Source organism: Mus musculus, chromosome 19 (assembly GCF_000001635.26).
Source record: "Mus musculus strain C57BL/6J chromosome 19, GRCm38.p6 C57BL/6J".
Taxonomy (NCBI): Eukaryota; Metazoa; Chordata; class Mammalia; order Rodentia; family Muridae; genus Mus; species Mus musculus.
Genome location: NC_000085.6, coordinates 38,912,132 through 38,934,846, shown reverse-complemented (window position 1 = coordinate 38,934,846; position 22,715 = coordinate 38,912,132). Strand labels below are relative to the sequence as shown.

The window sequence follows — 22,715 nt, the reverse complement described above, 5'->3', positions numbered from 1 at the left end:
TGGAGATTCAGCCTTCAAGAATGTCATCACCAAATTCAGCCCCTCAAACTTGGATCAGAACAGTGACACCAAAATAAGCCTCTTTCTTATTTGTCTGTCTGTATGCAGGCAACATGTATGGACATTTGCAGGCCTGCATACCCATTTGTGACGAGCAAAAGAAAACTTTGAAGTTAATTCTCTCTTACCTTTACATGGGTCCTGGGGATCCAGTTCAGGTTGCCAGTCTTGTATACCCAACAATTTACTAGCTGAGCGATCTGATCAGTATAAAGCTCTTTTCAAAGTTCTATATGCATATTGTACTGCTCATGGCTTATTATCCCTTGCCAGCATTTTGTGTTCCCCAGAGCTTTGCCTTCATGCTTTAGCTTTCTTTTAAGAGCTGAAGCTCACCTCAAACTGACTATGTTAACAGAAGATGACCTTGAATTGATTCTCCTGCATCTATCTCCCAGACACAGGGATTACACATGGGCCACCACCCCCAGCAAGACATTGCTTTCATGTCACATACACTTTTGAACTACAAACCTCTACTTTTTATATTACTTTTATATTTACTCATTGAGTAATTTAACTTTACGTGTGTAGACGTTTTATCTACATGTATCATGTCTGTGAACCACTTGTGTGCCTGGTATCCAGAGGCCCGTGGGCATTGGATGCCCTGGAACTGGAGTTACAGAGGATTGTGAGCCACGATGTGGGTGCTGGAAATTAAAGCTGTGTCTTTGAGAAGACTGAAGGTGCGCATGGATGCTAGAGATGTCAGATCCTCTGGAGCTGTAATTAGAAAATTTGTGAGCCACCTGACATGGGTTCTGGACTCAAACTCAGAACCTTTGCAAGAGCAATTAACACTTAATCATTAACCCACCTCCTCAGCTCTACAATTTTTAAAATGTAATTAACTATCTACTTCATAAAGTAGATGAGAACTCAATAAATAAAACACTGGAAATAAAACCTGACCTTTTCTATCTTCTGTTTTGAGATCTTTCTGTGACTTGTCTGAAATTTGCTACATAGACTAGGCTGGCCTCTAACTCACACCTGCCTTCTGCCCCACACAAACCCCAAGTGCTGAGATTAAAGGCATGCATGCACCACCACCATATCTAGCATGATTTTAAGATTTTAGGGGTAGGGAAAATTATTTTATGTGTTTGACTGTTTTGCCTGTGTGTATATGTGTGTATTACCACACATGTTCCTGCTACCTATGGAGTTCTGATGAAGATGTCGGGTCATCTAGGAACTGGAGTTATAGATGGTTGTAATCCACCATGTGAGTACTGAGAACCAATCTTGTATAGCATGCCTCTATAGCCCAGTGACTGTTTTTGATAAAGGGTTTTGTTATACAGCCTACGGTAGTCTAAAACTTGCAGCAATTCTCCAGTCTGTTTCCCCAAGTGTTGTCCTTAATTTAAAGGTGTGAAGTACAACCACCACTGTTTTGTTTTGTTTTTTTATGACAGGCTATCATATAGCTAAGGCTCCCCGCAAACTTCCTATGTAGATACACAGCTGAGGGTGACCCATGTAGGGATGACTTGAACATCTGATCCTCAAGCTGCCACATCCCAAGTGCTGGGATTATAGGCACGGGGCCTAGTGTGACCCTACTCTTAATAAACCATCATTAAGATTTAACAATGGTAGATCCAATAGTTTGAGGCTAACTAGAACTATGTACTATGCCCCCATCCCTATTCAGAGGGAAGAAAAGTTACAAAACAACTAGTGTGATAACATCAAATTCTGTCCATCCTCCATGTGCACCACGAACACAAATAAATACTGAAGAACACTGACATACAAAATACATACCGTGAACTATATGACTGATCACTTGTTTCAGGATGGATTATTTCCTAAACTAAGTGGGTTTCTATTTATGGTTAGATAGTTCAAAGTAAGTTGAACTGAATGTATTCTGTGAGAAGATCATACATCTACTAAGTCCACTTTCAGCATTACCTGTGATTCAGCTACCATATATGCAAACATAGAGTATAAAAGGTGCAAAGCCTTCAATAAACCTGCGATCTTGCCTGATTTGTCTTTAGATAGTGTCAGTCTCCTTCCCTTGCTGACTCTACACCTCTTTGGGACCTGAACCCTGCTGAAGCTGGACTCTGGCACATTTACTTTATGACCAACTGGCTCAGCTGGTAAAGCACAACTGCTCTTGCAGAGGTACCAGGTTTGTTTCCCAGCGGTCCTGCTATGTCAGACGGCTCACAACCTGCTTAGTCTAGCTCCAAACTCACCTGCAGCTACTCCAAACTCAAATGGACATCTCACACTCACACACACACTTCAGAAAAGGAGACCTACTGTGAGTTCCAGCCCAGCATGGGCTACAAAATTGAAGATTAAAAATCCCAAAGAGTGTTCATACTCTATTGACAGAATGAAATAAATGCAAGGAAAAAAAAAAACTAAGATGGAGTTAAGAACTTCCCATGATTATATCACCTTTTCTTGCATATGCAACAACTAAGCAGCAGGGTGGTGGCACTTCATAGTACTAATCAAGAACTAAACTTGCCAAATGTTAAAAGCTGCTTTCACTACGTTTTAAAAGATTCTGTTTTTTAAAGAAATGTACAAATACTGTAACTTACCATGAAAACATACACCTCAATTTTAGCTAAAGAACCTTACTTGTAGAAAACTAAAACAAATTGATTACTTAGGCAGCAAACAGTAATAAATTGCTAAGAAATCCTTAGGAGAAGGGAATGATATGCACACTCCAGTAATCCCAGCCAGCACTGGGAAGCTAGGCAGGGGGACCCTAGGATATGAAGGCCAGCATAATACTGTCTCAAAAACAAACCCAACAGAAAAATAGAGGGGAAGGGAATTATCAGTAGACCCGGCTTACAGCCCAACCGTTGATTAATGTCAACGTCTACCACCTCTGTCTACTAATACATACATTATGACTCGGGGCATTAAAGATTAATAATGTTGGCCATTAGGCATACAGTGAGAGAACATATTTTAAAAGCCAATAAAGATGGCAAAAGCAAGCAAACACTTACCAGTGACTCTTGACTGAATCTTAGTAGTCAAAAAAGCAATCTGAAACGTCCACTCAAAGATAAGTTGCAACCTACCCCGCCCAGACCACACTTCAGAAACCTATCTATCATTCAAAGCCCACGCCAAGATTTCCACTTTACAAGTACGGAGAAGCCAAGTGGCCAGGGCTGCTTGGAAGTTCAAGGAGAAGCAAGTGGGGGAGGCAGGCGGGGAGGCAGGCCGGGGGTGGGGGTGGGGAGCCGGGGAGAACCGCCGGCCGTGGACTTTACATTACCTCTTCTAACATCTTCCGCTCTTTCTCAAGTCCCGCAGCCTCGAGCTGTTCCTCCTCCTCCAGCATGGCTGGAGTAATCACCGCAGGCTCCGTTTGTTCGGCCATCTCTGGAGCCAAGGACCCTAAGGGAGCACGGCGGGGGCTTTCAGAACGGGATTCAAGTTACAACCCCCGAGTTCCAACTTCGGGAAGCCACGGCCTTCCCCCTCCCTGGCCGTCTGCATCGCCGGCCAAAGCCACGGACAGCGTCTGGGTGGCAAAGCCGGTCGGCCGGGACCCAGCTCGTGAGGAGACCTGTAAGGGAGACGTGGGGGAACGCTTCCGTGCCACCAAGCAGACCAGGTCGCCGCCGGCGGCTCCTCACGCCTTTTCCCCTCCTCAGCCCGGACCCCGGCGAGCTCCCTCCCCGGGGTGCAGCCTTCACGCCGCCGGCTCACCGCTGCTGCTCGCGGGCGGCTCCGCAGGCACGGCTGGACACCGGCCGGGGACCCAGTCGCCTCAAACGCCGCGAGCTAAATCCTCACACCCCGCCGGCTCGCTCGCCCCGCGGCGCAAGAAATTCGCGCGCTTCTCTTTCGCGGGAAAACCCGGTGGTCTCGCGAGACTTCGGGCTCCCCGCCCGCTGCAGACCTCGGCTCACGAGATTTGGACGCGCTTGGCTTTGCTTTCCGCCTCTCCCCAGGAGGGATGCGTTAAGCCTTTACCTGGACCCAGGCAAAGGGGGTGTAGCTAGCTCCAGCCTTGAATGTCGCCCGTGGTCACAGAGGCGCCGCAGACCGTAGTGGCCCCGATCGCCCCTTTCTTATTTAATGATGGTCCCGAGTTGTTCGGCGGGTGCAAGACCTCTTCACACACTGGATTGTTTGAACGCCCCCAATACCTGTCCTTTCGGTAGGTGAAGGTCGATGTTAGGGTGTCAAAAACGGCCAAGCTCGCTGGACCCTGACCAGTTGTAGTTCGCGGTTTTTCGTAAACTTCCTTTCCAAATAACTCTGAGGAGTGGTTTGTGAGTAAGAAGAAAGATGAGAAATTAAGATTATAGCTAGTTCAGGGGGGAAAAAGTATTTAGGATAAAATAGCGAGTGATAAACTGACTGAGAGGAACGGAGGAGAGAACAAGGTCTGTAGGTGTAGCGGAGTTGGTGTAATGCCTGCCCACAGGGAAAGGCTCCCTTGTCATCTCGCGCAGTGGAGGTCCAGGCACAGGATTAGGACTTTTGGAAGGTCAGTGATCCTTGGTTTACAGACACCCTGGAGCCCTGGAGTACATGAATCTTTAAAAAAAAAAAAAAATTTTTTTTTTTTCAGAAAACAAATAGACCGCTAATAAGAGTGGGTGCTGAAGGGTTTTTCTCGTGGCCGTTTTGCTTAGGTTTCAATTCCTTTTCTGCAATGCTTTACGCACGGAGAAGAAAAGTCCTGCAAATTGTCCGTTAATCTCTATGAGTACCAAGTCGCATTTGTAAGCCTACCCACACACCTCTAAATATGCACACTAAATAAAAATGTAAAGAAAAATTTAAGAGAAAAAGACATGGCTTTACCATAACCACCTTCGGGGGGATCCTCTATTTTAAAAAATAAGATTTTATTTGCGACAGGGTCTCACTATGCTGCGCTCCTCCCCCCCTGGTCTAGAACTTGCTATGTAGATTATGCCACCCTTGAACTCATAGAGCCCCACCTGCCTCTGCCTCCCACGTGCCAATGTATGCAACCATGCCTTGATGGTCGGCTTCCCTTCTAGGTCTTTAGGAAGAGCAGGTTGATTTGTCCAGAACAAGAGTTGGAGCACAGTGCAAATTCATTTGGTTCTCACAGAACAGACATCTGCTACATTGCTACATTAATTTCCTGACTCATCTTGGCTGCTGTGTAGACTAAATACTAGCAATGGCTAAGAAAAGCACCAGCTCTCTGCTTTCAAGGCCTCTGTGTAAATGCCTCCAGAACAACAGAAAATATACAGCAATGAACCAGAACTTCTAAATCCTTATGCATAGGTCTCTTAAACTCCAGAACCGGAAACAGAATAGAGTAATGGGAGAACTGGCAGATCTTTAAGACTAGGTAATTGGATACCTGGGGGTTGAGGAAAATGACAAGCAAAGAAATGTCAAAAAGCCAATCAGCCCAGGGTAAGAGTAACCTAGGCAGAAACTACAGCCACTGGAAGCACTTACGGCTCCTGCACACCACCTGAGTTTGGTTCCGAGCATGTGCATGTGCCTGTGCCTATAACTCCATCTCTGAGCCGGGCGGTGGTGGCGCTCAACTTTAATCCCAGCACTTGGGAGGCAGAGGCAGGCAGATTTCTGAGTTCGAGGCCAGCCTGGTCTACAGAGTGAGTTCCAGGACAGCCAGGGCTACACAGAGAAATCCTGTCTCGAAAACCCAAAAAAAAAAAAAAAAAAAAATTCAAATCTAGTATATGAATTACCATTTTCACTGCCTTATTTTCTCTTCCGGATAGAAATCCCGGAAGCCTACCTCCAGGAATCTAGGATTAACATTCCGTTCTCCAGGGTTCCTAAATGTCCACTGAAGTCTTTCATTATTATTTAAATCTCTACTGGAAGAGGAGGCCAGCAGTAGCTGGGGGAGGAAGTGGAAGAATTAACTTTTGGGCAACATCAGTTCTCCCCTTTATTTCTTTTTTTCTTTTTTTTTTTCTAAGCTCCTTCTACCATGTTGGCCTCCAACTCAGAAATCCGCCTGCCTCTGCCTCCCACGCCCGGCTCCCCCCTCTGTATCTCATTTTAGAATGACTTACACTTAGCCAGGCTTTGTGGCACACACCTTTGATTCTGGTGCTCTAGAGGCTAAGGCAAGTGGATCGCCGCAAGTGTTCGAAGCCGACCTGGTCTACTAGTTCCAGGACACCCAGGAATGCTTAGTGAAACTGTCTCTAAGAAGCAGAACAACAGTAAAAGGAACTATTTACATTACACTTAACTAGGCTGGGTGGTACAGACCAGTAGTTACAGCACTCAGAGGAACCTGAGGTAAGAGCACTGCTATACATTTGAGGTTAGCCTGGGCCACAAAGCATTTTTCAAATCCGTCTAAGGTACAAAGTGGTTCATACCTGAAACCCCAACTTCCTGGAACCAGAGACAGGAGGACCCCTGTAAACCTTGAGGCCAGCCTGGTTAACATGAAGGAGTTCAGGGCCAGAAAAGGCTCAGTAAGTGTTACTGGCAGTTAGAGTCTGGCCTAGCTGCTGCCAGCGTTTTGACCTTTTACTCACAGAACTGAAATAAACCTTGTAATGTAGCAAGGAGACTTTACTCAAAGTCTAGTATAGAACAGAAAGAAAGAATTACCAAGATAGGCAGTGGGCCACATGAGGGAGGGTACCCAAGCATCCTGAGCATTGCTTAGGGCTTCCTTCTATGGGGTTTGAGGAGTTTGGTTGCTGAGGGATGCAGTTTGGGTGTTTCCTTTCCTTTGATTAACACCCTTAAGTAATATAGGCCTTTCTTACTGAGCATGTCCTATCCCTAGTGCATCTGACTTTAATCATAGGCACACCCAATTGCGTACAGACAGACGACAGACGATAGGATCTTCTTTTTAAAGTTTGAGGACACGGGTTGCCTTATTACTGATCCCCTCCCCCCAAAAATCAACTAGACAAATAAGTTCTCCTTCCTTCCTATCTAGATACACTGGGAACATGTTCAAATAGATAGTCGTTAGTGGAAGAAGAGACCACTTTTCTTGTTTGAAGTGGGGTGTGTGCACATGGAGTAGGTCCCCTAAGTTGCTAACAGGTACCTAGATGCATTTTTCAGAAAGGTGTATGTATATGTGTATAATATGTCCAGGTAAGGGTCTCAAGCTGTCAAATGCATTATTAAAAAAGGAGCATGAGTTTATAGCTCAAACCGAATAAAAATCTCAAGGTGCTAAACTATCCCCTATGCTTGCTGGCTAGAGTGACCCCTTGTATAAAACAAAGGCCTACTACACATAGAAACAAGTATCTACACTAGCATTTCAAAACTGGCATCTCTGGGCTGGAGAGATGGCTCAGGGATTAACAGCACTCACTGCTCTTCCAGAGGTCCTGAGTTCAATTCCCAGCAACTACATAGTGACTCACAACCATCTGTAATGGCATCCAATGCCCTCTTTTGGTGTGTCTGAAGACAGCTAACGTGTACTCATAAATAAAATGTTTAAAATCTGTTTAAAACAAAACAAAACTGGTATCTCCTACTGATTCTTCAGCAATCTAGTTGTCACACTCAATACACACTAAAGTACTTACTAATATAACGAGTTGCCTACCTCCCTCTGTGTTGCATAACTTACTGCTATATCTCAGTGATCTCATTGCACAAGGGAACTGAAGTTCCAGGGGGAAAAAAGCCCACTCACCTGTGGGAAGAGTCTGAGAGGCTGATTAGCTAATGTATTAACTATACAAAAGGATCTAGGGAGATGGACCAGTGGTTAAGGTGCTTGCTAAGCAAGCATCAACACAGAAACTCAGATCCCCAGAACCCATGTAAAAATGTTACATGAGGATAGTGGCCCATGTGCAATTAATTCCAACCACAGAAGGTGGAAACTGGATCCTGGAGCGATCTGCCTAACTAGACAAGTTATAACCATACACACACACACACACACACACACACACACACACACACACACACACCACTGGCAAGAACAAATGGAAATACAAACAAACAGTGAAATGGAAAGAAAGATGCAGACGCAGAGCCAGAGTTACTGTCTGTCTTTCGTCTCCTTGACAGCCAATTGTACCATCTCCATCTAAGCTCCTTCTATCAGGTAAAACCTTTGGGATGTGTTCTAAGCAGATCATAGCTTCCCCCAACCTAAAAGCAAAGAATGTCCTCTGCTTGCATCAAAATCTACACCAGGTCTCCCAGTGTGGTGACCCATAGCAATGAAGTGCAGACATGCAGCATTCACGGCCAGCCTCATCAGCCACATAGAAACAGTCTACACAGAAAATCTGAGAGCAGCCTGACCTAGGTGAGGCCCCTGTCATAAAAGATATCAAGACAGACAGGTGTGGTGATGCATGCCTAGCCAGCACGCTAGAGCTGGAGGCAAGGAAGATAAGAGTTTGGAAGCAGTCTGAGCTACAATGTAGAATTCTTACCTTTAAAAATAAAAACTTTTAAAAAAATATCTTTTAAAACTTATAGGAAATATTTCTCTATTAGAGATACAAAAAGAGAAAGGGGGACAAAAGGTCAAACATAAGCAAAATTCCCACTTTCTAGCAGGGACACTGTAACCTGGCCCAGAATTGTGAGGCCTTATTCAGTTAAAGACTAACTCCTGATGACACAACACCAAGTTGCCAATCTCAGAGAGGACAAATGGAATTTTAAGATTTGCTCACTAAAATCTGCTCAAATAAGACCCTACTGTCAAATGGCGCAGGGAGCATGGCCAGACACGCATACCCTTCTTATTGTGTATCCCTGGCTGGTCTGGGATTTGCTGTAGAGACCAGGCTGTCACCAACTCATGAGATATGCATGTCACTTGTCCCAGGCTCTGTGGTTAGAGCATGCACCTCCAACCCCGGCCCAGGTAACTTCTCTAAACTGCTCCAAAGGACCCCATTCCTTCTGAGGGATGTGGGGCAACTTCTATCTATCTCTATATCTCAGTTTTTCTTCTGTCTTCTCTCTCCCCTTCTTCCTCTTATTTTGCCTGTTCTGCTGCTGTTCACACTGTCTGCTCTTTATTCTCTCATGCCATGGGCTATCATGATTGCCACAACATTCCCTATTTTGCTGTAATCTACTTGCCTGACGTTCTCACTAATCTTTGGCAAAAGCCTTGATTTATGACTCTCCTTTCTTCAGAATGCTTATGTACCTAACTTTCATGGGGGAACTTGAATCTGTTCCTGGGCCATAGTCACTCATATAAGATTCAGAATAAACCTTTTTTTTTTTAAGCCTTGAGGTGAAAGCTGTGTTTTATGTCAGTGTAGTGATCTACCGAGGAATCAGGCAACGTACCAGACACCAGTGGAGGCCCTTTGTGCCTAACTGTCCACGTTGCCTCTTTGTATAGTACTAATGAGTTATTCCTGCTGCCCAAACTTTTCCTTTGCTATGGCTGATGGTCTTGGCTGGCGCTGGAGGCCCTCTTACTTGCTTCAAATATGAATTGAAGCATTTGTATGGAAGCATTTGAGAGCCTCTGTTACCATTTTGCTTTTCTCCTGCCATTCCACTGATGGCTAAACTCGTGTTTTTTCCTGTCTGCTCACTCCTACAGCTCTTGCCCTTTTACTGTGGAAATTATGGGAGCATCTAAAACCAAAGTGAATTACCACATACCCGTAATTCCAGCACCTGGAAGGCAGTTAGGTGGGTCACAAGGTTCAAGATGTTCAAGTACTTAGGCCTCAACTACATGAGACCCTGGAGAGAGAGAGGGGGGGGGGGAGAGGGAGGGAGGGAGGGAGGGAGGGAGGGAGGGAGGGAGGGAGGGAGGGAGGGAGGGAGGGGAGGGAGGGGAGGGGAGGGGAGGGGAGGGGAGGGGAGGGGAGGGGAAGAGGCACTTGTTCTGTACAACTCAACAGGGTAGAGATGTCACATAAACTCCCACAAAGTACAAACGGTGACCGAGGAAAGACAAAAACAACACATCTCATTCCTGGATTGGAAGGAATGCTACTAGCTCATAAGAGAATACAAAGATAAGGAATGACCATCCAGTGTTCTTTCAAGACAGGGTTTCTCTGTATAGCCCTGGCTGTCCTGGAACTCACTCTGTAGATCAGGCTAGCCTTGAATTCAGAAATTCACCAGCCTCTCCTGCCTCCTCCTGCCTCCCTCTGCCTCTGCCTCCCAAGTGCTAGGATTAAAAGCGTGCACCACCATGCCCCAGCTCCATCCAGTGTTCTGAAGCCCCTAACCTTTCGATCAATATGCAGGATAAACCGGAGACATAGTGGGGAAAACTGACTTTGTGATAAGACTTGAGTGAGCTACTCCCAAAACCACAACCTACATCTGATCTAAAACACATCACTTTATTTTTATCGAATGTTTTAATTAGATATTTTCTTCATTTACATTTCAAATGCTATCCCAAAAGTCCCCTATACCCTTCCCCGCCCTGCTCCCCTACCCACCCACTCCCACTTCTTGGCCCTGGTGATCCCCTGGGGCGTATAAAGTTTGCAAGACCAAGGGTCCTCTCTTCCTAATGATGGCCAATTAGGCCATCTTCTGCTACCTATGCAGCTAGAGACACGAGCTCTGGGGGTGCTAGTTAGTTCATATTGTTGTTCCTCCTATAATGTTGCAGACCCCTTCAGCTCCTTGGGTACTCTCTCTAGCTCCTCCATCAGGGGCCCCGTGCTCCATCCACTAGCTGACTGAAATATGTCACTTTAATTCATAACCCTCATGTTTGCTCCCAAAGCCTGAGATTAATATAAAATAAAACATAATCCAACATTAAAAGTCCCATAGTCGCCGGGCATGGTGGTGCACGCCTTTAATCCCAGCACTCGGGAGGCAGAGGCAGGCGGATTTCTGAGTTCAAGGCCAGCCTGGTCTACAAAGTGAGTTCCAGGACAGCCAGGGCTACACAGAGCAACCCTGTCTCGAAAAACAAAAACAAAAACCCAACCCCAGCAGTGTAAACACCAAATCCTATAGGCCAATGTCTAACGTCTGGGGCTTACTCCAGGTACCTGCTAAGTTTCCAAGGGCTTAGGCAGACCCACCTCTCCAGCTCTGCCATCACAGCACACCAAGTGTTAATCCCGCTGGTTGAGAGTAAGACCACCACCACCATCTTTGGGCCAGAATTGAAGCAAACTTTAAATACTAGCCAGGCTGATGGACTCTGCCCGTGTCTTTCATTGGATCCCCCCCCCCCAAAATGGCCACAATTCGCGTTTTTGTTTTTGTTTTTCAGGGGTTTAAAAAGTCAAAAACCCACAACTCACTGCATTTCCCGTCAGGTCCAATCAGGGACAAGCATTCATCCTATCACATTCCCTGCCCGTGTACCTCCCTCTGTCATCAAGCACACATAATGCAGATGACTCACACAAACGTGTATAGAGCAGCAAAAACATAAAGACTGGTTCTCAAATTAGCTTCTCTCTCTTTTTTTTTTTTAAAGATTTATTTATTTAATGTAAGTACATTGTAGCTGTCATCAGACACTCCAGAAGAGGGAGTCAGATCTCGTTACGGATGGTTGTGAGCCACCATGTGGTTGCTGGGATTTGAACTCTGGACCTTCGGAAGAGGAGTCGGGTGCTCTTACCCACTGAGCCATCTCACCAGCCCTTAGCTTCTCTCTTAAGATTAAGCTGGCTCCATTCTCTGTCTGTAGCTTTCCCTGGCAGACGTCTCACAGTCCTGGCATCTCCAATATCCAGGGTTCTCTAGTGCAACTGAGGCTTCACTTTTACCAGTGGCCTCTCTCAGACTCTCTTTGTAGAGACTCTGGCCACAAGGTGCCAAGCCTTAGTTGCCCACCATGACCTTTTCATGGCTTCAACTCTTACATTGCCAAGTTCTGCTAAGATACATCTCCGCAGCCTGTCTCCCTTGGGTTATATTTCCTGACCCTGAAGAAATACAACCCTACTGCCCCAACGAAGCACAGAGGGTATACTACAGTGGTGCTGGTCTCTTACAACCACAGCCCTAGCAGGATCAAATAATCAATAATTAAATAAAGCAAAATATCACATGACTGGCCCCTGGCCCAATTCCTGATAAAGTTCTTGCTCCCTACTGAAACTTCATGAGCCCAGGCTGCTATAATCCACATTTCTTCTGGCATTAATATCTTTCAAACTCTCACAAGAACAGCGAATCAGAGTCTGCCTCCAGCACTCAACAGTTTCTCTAGTCCAAAGCTCCAAATGCTTTTATATTCCGTCTCCAAGACCAAGGCATAAAATTCACATGGCCAGGTCCATCAAGTGACACCACTCTCAGAACCAAATTGTGTCCTAGCTCGTTTGTTGCTATGAAAAATAACCCAGACCAAAAGCAACTTAGGAGAGAAGAGGGTTTATTTGGGTTACAAATCTAGGTTATACCCCCTTATTTTGGGGGAAGCCAAGGCAGGGACTTGTGGAGAGCCTTTGATGCTGCCTCAAGGCTATTGGCAAGAATATTTACATTGAGCCAGGACGAAGGAGTAGGCTCAAAAAAAGAGTTTGACATTGGGCTAAGACGAGGCTCAGGATGAATACAGCCAAGGAATGCATTGTATTCCTTGTGTCTTGGGCATCCTGATAACCCCCTAGACACAGTGATCACTGGACTTTGTTTATGCCTTGCTTGTTCCTTGACTACTTTGTCTTTGACCTAGAACTGACCCAATTTTTTATGTACCTGGAATGGTATAAAAGCAGACTGGAAAAAAATAAGCCCACTTCAGCACTGGGTAAAGTCATGTCATAATGTTGTTTAATTGTTATTCTTTAATCCTCCCTCCCTCACGACCCTGTTGACTGACTGAGCTGGGACTAAAGTGTCTATCCTAGTCATATATGCACAGACCAGAGCAAAGAAACAGAAAAAAAAAATCATATACCTACCCATCCATCCATCCATCCATCCATCCATCTTCATTTGCTTGCTGGTTCTCATCTAGCTTTCTCCTGTTTTATATAGGTACAAGCTTCTGCCTAGGGAACAATACCACTCATAATAAATAGGCTGGGTCTTTCTACATTAATAAACAAGAGAATCCCCTACAAACATGCCCACTGGCCAATCTGACCTAGACAATTCTGAACTGAAGTTTTTTCCGGGTGATTCTAGGTTGTGTTGACAGTTTAATCTAACCAGTACACTGTGGAATCGTGATTTCTCAAGGATGGTTGCTTGTCTCTACCCCTGCCACTAGTTTCAAAAAAAAAAAAAAAAAAAGAAGAAGAAGAAGAAATGACAATTGTGTTGGAAAAAGGAATCAAAATGAGCTGTATTGTTATCTGAAGACAGACTGAATGAAAACTGTCCCATAGACCCTTATATTTGCATACGTGGTCCCCATATTTGGACTGTTTGGGAAGGATTAGGAGGTGTGATTTTGTTAAAGGAGGTGTGTCAGGCAGTCTTTGAGGCTTCAAAACCCTATGCATGCTATTCCCAGTTAGCTGTTAGCTACCTAGCTTGCTCTATCATCTATCTATCTATCTATCTATCTATCTATCTATCTATCTATCTATCCATCCATCCATCCATTCCTTTCTCTTGATCCCTTACTTCCTCCCCAGCCGTCTGTCTCATGGTTGGAGACAAGATGTAGGTAAGCTCTAATGTACTGCTTGTGGTGGCTATTTCTGGTTGTCAACTTGACTATATCTGTAATGAACTACAATCCAGAAGTGGAGAGCAAACCTGTGATCTAGATCTTGAGGCTGCTTCCAGTCTCAAGACACAGGCTTTTGACTCAGACCTTGACATGAGATGACACATGCTTTTGATCCAGATCTTGAGGAATGGTGGCCATGAAAAGCTTAGGCCCAGAAAAGGTAGTACATGCCTTTAATCCTAGGAGACAGAGGCAAGCAGATCTCTGAGTTTAAAGTCATCCTGGGGAAAAGAAAGTTCCAAACCCAGGCATGGTAGTACACACGTTTAATCTGGGCCATATCTTCTGTTGGAGGCCTACATAAGGACACTGGAAAAAGGAAGGTTTCATTCTTCTTTGCCTGCTTGCACTTACTTGCCAGCACATCTATTGGAACCTTCTTCAGGATTCCAGCTTATACAGAAGACAAGCGGAAACACCTAGCCTCATGGGACTGAGCAACTACTAGACTGTTGGACTTCCCACTCACAGCTGCCCACTATTGGATTAGTTGGACTGCAGACTATAAGTCATTCCAATAAATTCCTTTAAATATACAGAGACATTCCATGAGCTCTGTAACTCTAGAGAATCCTGACTAATATACTTCTCCAGCATCATGCTGGCCTGCCTACTGCCAAGCTCCCTGTCATGTTCATGGACTCACTCTCTGAACAATAAGTCCCAAATTAAATGCATTCTTTTATCATTTGCTTTGATTGTGGTGTTTTGTCACAGGAATAGAAAAGTATTTTTGAAATACTTGTTTGTTGAAACAGAGTTTAGTATATAGTCCTGGCTGGCCTGGAAGACATCATATAGACCAGGTTGGCCTTGAATTTGCAGTGAACTTGTATACATAAAAACATACATGTACACACACAAAAAATTCTTCAAATACAAGCCAACTCAAAGCCAGATCGTGATGACTGATAATACTGATATATAGGGAAAGCATGAAAGCATTTCCTCTAATACCAGGAATGAGGTAAGGGTGCCCTTTATCTCCATTCTTAATTCAAGTTGCAGCTGCAACAAAAAAGATCAACATAAGAAAACACACATAGAGGCTAGAGAGATGGTTAAGAGCACCAGTGCCACCCCCAATATATTTCTGTCAGCTAGATGTGGCACACATCCTTAATCTCTTTGAGTTGGGGGCCAGAGTGGTATACATAGTGAGTTCTAGGTCAGCCCAGCCAGGGATACATAGATACCTTGTCGCAGATTGATGGATGGATGGATGGATGGATGGATGGATGGATGGATGGATGGATGCTGTGTGGGGTCACATGACTAATCACATTATTGCCTATTTACGTGACCCAAAGGGAATGAACATACAACAGTATAGTATGTCAGCTGCTCTGAAAGGCTCAAAGCACTGACTATCTCATAGATTCCTTAGAGGAGAAATCTGAGCACCCCCACAAAAAAAGTTATTCCTTTTTTTCTAGATGTTGACTAAACCTGAAGGCACCAAAGTAATGAAGACTCATTTTCTCATAATTCTGTGTACAAGTTTTATTTTTCATAGTAATTGTTACTAGTGGATTTTAGTGAATTTCTTGTATTTACATTTTATATACACATTTATACTTGGTAGGTAAAGAAACTGTACAATAAAAAAAATAAGGGAAAGAAATGCAGAGTGTAGGACCACCTTAGCAAACTAATACATGAAAATAAGATTAAATCTAGGCCAAGTAATATAAATTCAATGAGATTACTCCCGGAGGTTATGTGCCTTTTATGAGAGACACCAATATTAAGGGATAGTCCTCATGCTAGAACCTATTAAGACTCTAGAAACTCCCTCACTGTTTTATTATACTACCAGTTTCACTGAGCTAGCCCCTATGACAGGAGTTAATTCTACAGGGTTCCTGAGGCTAGAATGATCAACCCATAGGGTAAAAATATATGCACTTCCTCTGGTCCCATACTCCTAAGGCAGTTTATTATCCAATAAGGAAGAATCTCTGGCTTGTTAGTCTAAAGACTATATATATGTATGTCCACTACTAACAGAAATGTGTGCTTCTATGTTGTTTCAAACCAAATTGCAACATCAGAACAGTATAAATCTAATCAATAACCAAATAGTATTTTATACTGATATTAACCATAATACTCAAATGATTTAGGTTAGGTTAAGAAATTAAGAGTAATAAATTTAATGTCAATTTACCAATGATTAATAGTTTATCTGAGATGCCATTAGACTAAGAAAAAAGGTAAAATTACTTTTACTATTATTCCCATCAATTAGAAAAAAATATGCATAGAGTTTCACAAGTCTTAGACTTAGCTATATAAAGTTTTAAATTTCAAACTGAAATTAATAAAATTTGTTTCTATAGATAGAACATGGATTTTAACTAAAAAATTCAAGTCTTGTAAGTAGTGTGTTATCTCGAACTCTTAGAATTCATTGCTTTCTTATTCTTATTCTCAAAGTCAAGTCTTCAGTCCTCTAAAGTGCAAAAAGATCTTCCTTTCTACCAGTTACCTAGTTTTTTTAATGTTAAGTTACTACATAACAATTTGCAGACAAGAAACAATAAGGCGAAAATTCTTTTGTGATAGAAATTACTTAGAGAAAGATTTCTCTTCAAAAACCAAGGGGACACAACACTGTGGGAAACTCCATAAGCAAAACAGGCAATCATGTCCACCAGTGTTCCAGTTCTCGAGGATGCGGACCTCCCTGGCCTGCGAGCAAGGCAGGCAAGAGCTCCAGTGGCGGACGGAACTTACGACTCAGTTGCTTACTACTGGTCTAGAATATCTTCCCAAGCTCAGAACTGGAGATAATACATGTGTTCTATCATTTTTGGAGACTAAAGTAGGATTTAGCAATCCTATTCTGACTCCAGAAGTGCATTTGTAGTTAATTGTTAAAAAAGAAACGACATAAAAATTGAAGTTTCTGTGAAGCTATTTTTTTTAAAAAAAATTATTGCATTAAAGTATTCACTCCAAATTATGGAGTATGTAATAGCCAACTAAGCCTTTTCCTCTGAAAAATGGCTCTCCACAGGTACTTTTTTATTAATACTGTCAATAAATTACGCGTTTCATTTACTTCAGCCGTGGAATTTAAACCCAGAAGTTTTTCCAGGTCCCGATTCTTCTCTCCGACATTTCTTCACGGTATCTACATAGGAAAGAGAAAACTTTCCCCGAAAACTACCTTTTGCATTTCAGTTTGTCACTAACTCAAAGGTTAGCTCTTCAGAGCAGGGCTGGTGTTCTTGTCCCCTTCTTTAATGTCCTTTGCTACAGATGCAAAGACCTGCAAATAGCATGAAACAAAGAGATGTAAATAACCAGAGGCATAAACACAGAAAGCTTTTCTGAAATACCAGCATCCTCAAGTCCTCAGACCACCTTTTTTAAAGGTCTCTGGACAGGGTCTACATGGCCCACACTGGCACTGAACTTGTTGCTCAGCAGAGGAGACTGAACGGCTGAGTTTGCTGCCACCTCACTGCTGAGATTACAGGCACAGGCCCCCATCCCAGACTCCAGATCACCTGGTTTTTTATTTTGACTGAATGCTGCCATGCTCCCCACCGTCAACATCACGGACCAAAGTAAGCAAGGACACAATGAAGTGCTGTGGCCACGGTGTCTCTCACAGCACAGTGCACTGACTAAGACAAAGGTCATCCTTACAGCTACACAATAAGATCAAGTCAAGCCTCCGTTAAAGGAGACCCTGACTCAAAACAACAAGAGGCCAGGATCATACATTAGGTTCTTTCCGTTGTAAGTTTTTAGTACACAGCAGCTAGGGCTTTTTGGTGTTGGCCTCTTGTTTTTAACGTTTGTGTGCTTGCTTGCCTGGGTTTGTGTGTGTGTGTCAGCATGCCTGTGCATGGTGCATGTGTGAGGTCAGTGCTCTCCTTCCGTTGTGTGGCACCCAGAGAATAATCTCATCCTTGTTGTCACCCATGGCAACAGGCACCTTTGCCCTTGACCCACCTCGACATCTCACAGCAGGTGTTTACTATAACATGTGCCTGCTTGAAATCTCAAAGTCACCCATGTCTGCTCGGGTGAAGGCTGACTACTGTAGGTGTCAATTCACTACAATACTGCAGAACTTTGTAAAGTAAAGATATAAGTTTAGGTACATAGAAGAGAGAAATCCATTTTAAATTATCCCATTTCAAAACCAAATTTATTTTTAGTTTTACTAACATTTGTGATACAGATAACTGCTCTACAAAAGTCCACAGATAATTTTAACACAGATAATTAAGAGTTAAAAATAAATAAAGTCACTCTACCTGAGTCCATTTCTTGGTGCTATTCTGCATCTGAATGGCTGCGATGCAGCTGAAAAGCTTTTCTGATGTTATATCTTCTGGCAATTTGGTAAGAAATTGTGCTATATGAATAAAGTCCATCTGTAGGAGTATATCTTCATATAGCCGGAGGATCCCTAATCCAGTCCTAAATAAAAATTCCTCCCCATCTCTACAAAACACATCCCAGACTCGACAAGCCAGATCAAGTGGCAGTGATTTGCTGTACAATGTGAAGATCCTAGAGTTAAGGAAAAAACAGTTACTCAGCATGGACTCCTTTACTCATTAAGCATCAGGAGGGAAAAAGAAGTATACAGGGATAAGAGGACAAATACATTGAGACTTTTTTCCCAAAACTTGAATAGTGATAAATTAAGCAGTAAGTAATGACATTAAGTAAATTTAGAACCTTACATGGAGATAGTCTGGAATAAACTGGGGTGTGGGAATGAGGGGGTAAAATAGTGTAATGGTTAGAGCCATGGGGCTCCGAAACCAGAATGCTTGAGTCTGAATGTATAATTTTTTAATGTGAGACTGCGCACAATATTTACTCTTGCTGAAGGGAAGATAAAGGAAAAGGCCCAAATGACTAGGAAGATATCATATTTGATCAGGGTCATTATTTGCTTATTCATTTTTTCCATCAAAACATACAGCCAGTCTGAGTTCAGAGGGAGAGCACTGCCCATCATGCAAGATACCTGGGTATTACTCTCAGCATAAACTGGGTAAACTGCATATGGTAGCACATGCCTGAGACGCTAGTGCTTGGGAGACAGACTGTGAAGTTCAGAATTGTGTCGCTATCCTCAGCTACATACGAAGTTTAAGGCCAGGCTGAACTAGAAGCCCTAACTCAAAATTTATTAAAACTTTACAACTACTAAAAAAATTTTGTTTTTTAAATATCATGTGTCTGCCTGGATGTGCCTGTGCATGTAGTACCTGAGGAGACCAGAAGAGGGCATCCAATAATTCCCTGGGATTGGAGTTACAGTTGTGAGCGAGCCACTTTGAGGGTGCTGGAAGTTGAACCCAGCTTCAGCCAGTGCTGTTAACAACTGAGCTATCTCTCCAGCCCCAAATTCTCCACTTCTTATCAAAATTCACCAATGATACTAAAGTCAACTGGCTGTTGCTTACTACACAAATCCTCAGAATTAGAACAGAACATATAGGAAATAAGAAAATATATATTAGCATCTAAATAGGGAATCATTTCTAATTGAGAACTTTTGATAAAGCTTTGAAAAACATCTCTGATTAAAGAAATACTACCATATAATATAGCTTTGCTGTGTTACGAATAAATGGCAACTACTTTTTTCTAAGATATTAGTATATGCTAGGCATTAAATAAGTTAATCCATTACTACAATTCACTATATTTCAAGATATTTCTATACTCTTTACTTAAAAAAAAAGAATATGTATTTCTTTGTGTGCATGCTTGCATGGGTGTGTGCATGAGTGTGAGTGTGTACATGCTGGCATATATTTGCCATAGTGAATATGGATGTCAGAGAACAACTCCTGGGAGTTGGCTCTTGCTTTGCACCTTGTGGAAGCAGAGTCTCTCTTGCTTCTGATGCTTTATTACAGCAGCCTAGCTTCCCTCCTCGTGATTCTCCTGTCTCTGCCTCCCAGACGGCCACTGAAAGGCTGTGATATGTGCCTTGCAGCTGGATTTTTACACAGGTTTGGGGATCAAACTCAGGCTGTCAGGTTTGTGTGGCACGTGCGTTCCCATGCTGACCCTCTGCCCAGTTCCCTATCCTCGCTCATTTTAAAAAAGACGTGTGTGTGTCTGTGTGTGTGTGTCTGTGTGTGTGTGTGTGTGTCTGTGTGTGTGTGTGCGCGCGCGCGCGCGTGTGCGTGTGTGTGCGTGTATGTGTGTGTGTGTGTGATGTGACTACAGGGCAGAAGGTCTCTGATCCTCTGAAGCTGGAGTTACAGGCTATGGTGAAGCTGCTCAAGCCAGGTACTGGGAGGTGAACTCAGGTTCTCAGCAAGAGTAGCTTGCCCTTTTAATAGCTGAGCAATGTCTTCGGGTTCTTCCCTATTCCCTTTTATAATAAAAAAAAAAAAAAGAAAGAAAGAAAGAAACTAATTTCAAGCCAGTCTATGTTGTTTGTTTCGTTTTTCAAGGCAGGATTTCTCCTTCTGGCCATGGAACTCACTTTGCAGACCTGGCTGGCCTTGAACTTAGAGATCCTCCGGTGTCTGCCTCCTAAGCACTAGGAATGAAGGCGTGCACCACCAAGCCTGGCTTCAGTCTACGTTTTTAGATGCATCCTTGGACTTTTTCATTCGTAAGGAAAAGTGCCTTTTATATGTCAATCTCACCTAGCATATTTACTATATTTCCTAAAAAACAGAGAAAGTTATTCACTATTTCCTTTTTATTTTATTTAATGTTTCTTAGTGACTTACCAATCTATCAAATATATATCTGGTGTCAGATTATACGACTTGAAATGAAGAAATAGTTTGGATAGGTTTTCCTCAAAGAATACTTCAAATGTTGCAAAATACTTCAACATCTATACATAGAAAAAGATAAATAAAATTACAAAATAATCTATGGCAGAAAGAGAAAGTGTTAATATTAATAGAAAATTTTATTAACAACTCTTTTGAGTTGCTTCAAGTTTTCTAAAATTGTTATTCAATGAAAATTTTGTCTATTTGCTTAGATTACTTCAGTTTCTTCATGTTTTTTATTCTAAGCAGGCATTCAGAATACAGAAACTTATGAGGAAAACACAGTCTATCCCAAATGTTCATACCATGCTGTGATCCACTCGGAAAAAGGCCAGTTGGCACGGCTTGTTTAGGAGATTCGCGAACGCAATGAAGGCGTCTGCTTCCTCCAGATTGAGGATGAGAACGGCTGCGATGAAGGACATCCCCTGGACCTTCAAAGGGAAGGAAAAGTAAAAATGGTTAAAATCAGTCTACGTGCTAGCTACCCTCCTCAAAATTTACAAACTGATAGTAAGAAGAATTTACCAATTTTGTTTTTCTTCTCAGTAAAAGCAACTACTATGAACTTGTAATGGCTGTAAATTTCCCTAATTTTATATTTGTTCATTTGATAGGATTTAATAAATCAGAAAACAATTAAACCAGCTTTTATTTGGTCTAAGAGCCTATCTCAGTGTACCAAGTAGCTCTCATGTCGTAAGTGGTTGTTTTCACATTATAACATATGAAGAACGAAGAGGCAAGGAAGTCTCTAAGATAGAATACTAAAAGTCAAAAAAAAGAAGTTGTTGTGCTTAAAAGAGCCTGAATTTGTGGGGAATCACAAGAAAGACATGAGGGGGGAATCCAAAATGAAAAGAGGCTTGAGCAAAGCCTGAGTGGAAGGAACAGAAGAATCATGCAGCACCCAGCACACGGAGCAGCGTGACCGCCAGGCGTCCTAAGCAGGGGGCAAAAGACCCGGAGCTTCCTCCTCAGGTAAACCCATCAGCTCAAAGGTCAGGGCTGCAGAGACTGACCTGTGGCTGTAAAGAGCTGTCCTGATGAGCACAGATACAATGTTTATGTGTAAAAATCAGATGGAAACAAATACTTACATAACCAACATCAGGTCTGTAACATGTATATGCCCCTAAGATACTATGCAAAACATCGTGATATGGGCCACCCTTAGGGAAAAAAAAAAGAATAAAAATTGAAACTTTAAGTAAAGATCTTTAGGTTAATGCTCATAAAATATTAAAAACTATAAAACTGTAGCATTCTCTAAATGACCAGTTTTAGCACATTTAATCATTATAAAGATATTCTAAATGTATTCTATCAAGATGTTTTCAGAAGTAATAAAAGTTTGATCTTGAATAATAAGTCAAATATACTCACTTGAATACAACTTATATAATTTGCAAACTATTTTAAATACTTCTAGGGTATAATAAATATAAAAATTTTCCATTTAATCCTTTTGCTATGTACACATGAGTATTGAAACTGGGGCCTTGCACATGTCATTATACTAAGCCCATTTCACGTCATATAATTTCAGAAAAGTAAATTAAAATAACATAGGCCTGACATGACACACATGGCTTTAATCTCAGCAAAGCAGATGGATCACCAAGTTGGAGATCAACATGATCGACACAGTGATTCCCCAGATAGCTGAGGCTGTATACTAAGACCCTGTCTTTAATAAAAGTGCCAACTATTTAGCCTGAGTTATGTTAGATAATTTGAATATCAATAGTAATTTTAAAATGTATGTATATGGATGTTCTGCCTGAATATATATCTGTGTACAGCGTACGTGCGTGATGCTGATGGAGGCCAGAAGATGGTGGTGTTATATCCCCTGGAACTACAATTGATGGATGGTTGTGATCTGCCACAAGGGTGCCAGAAACTGAACCCAGGTACTCTAGAGAGCAACCAATTGCTCTTAAGAGCTGAGCCATCCCTCTAGCTCCAGTGGGTTTTTTCCCATGTATTTACCTATTGTGCGTGTATATAGGTACACACATGCCACAGTGTGCATGTGAACGTCAGAGGACAACGTTCAGGGACTGGGTCTCTCCTTCCACTACTTCTGTTTCTCAGCCTCAACCTCAAGTTGTCAGACTTTGGCAGCAAGCACCTTGACCTGCTGAACTATCTCACTGGTCCCAATAGCAAAACTTTCTATTAATCACGTGGCCTTTATTATAGATAAATTATTTATTAGCATCTTA

At 42.7% G+C, this 22,715-nt stretch overlaps 2 protein-coding genes across 6 annotated transcripts in view; both read right to left on the bottom strand.

Annotated features, from left to right (window-relative positions):
• The window catches only part of Hells (helicase, lymphoid specific), a 40,209-nt gene extending 35,624 nt beyond the window's left edge, over positions 1-4,585 (bottom strand). The window contains exons 1-2 of one of the 2 annotated variants that reach the window (XM_006526699.4): positions 3,629-4,585; positions 3,335-3,456 (exon numbers count right to left, since the gene is read on the bottom strand). In XM_006526699.4, the coding sequence (XP_006526762.1) occupies positions 3,335-3,439 (105 nt within the window). In that variant the 5' untranslated portion in view covers positions 3,440-3,456; positions 3,629-4,585. The remainder of the gene's footprint in view (positions 1-3,334; positions 3,457-3,628) is intronic. The other variant, NM_008234.3, reaches the window with a different exon arrangement.
• Positions 4,586-15,176: 10,591 nt separating this feature from the next.
• Tbc1d12 (TBC1D12: TBC1 domain family, member 12) overlaps positions 15,177-22,715 on the bottom strand; it is an 83,092-nt gene continuing 75,553 nt past the window's right edge. For 2 of the 4 annotated variants that reach the window (NM_145952.4, NM_001362424.1), the window contains 5 exons: positions 21,585-21,656; positions 20,790-20,918; positions 20,434-20,543; positions 17,977-18,235; positions 15,177-16,976 (listed from right to left, as the gene is read on the bottom strand). In NM_145952.4, coding sequence (NP_666064.3) covers positions 16,908-16,976; positions 17,977-18,235; positions 20,434-20,543; positions 20,790-20,918; positions 21,585-21,656 — 639 coding nt within the window. In that variant the 3' untranslated portion in view covers positions 15,177-16,907. The remainder of the gene's footprint in view (positions 16,977-17,976; positions 18,236-20,433; positions 20,544-20,789; positions 20,919-21,584; positions 21,657-22,715) is intronic. The other 2 variants (XM_006526847.2, XM_011247213.3) reach the window with 1 other exon arrangement.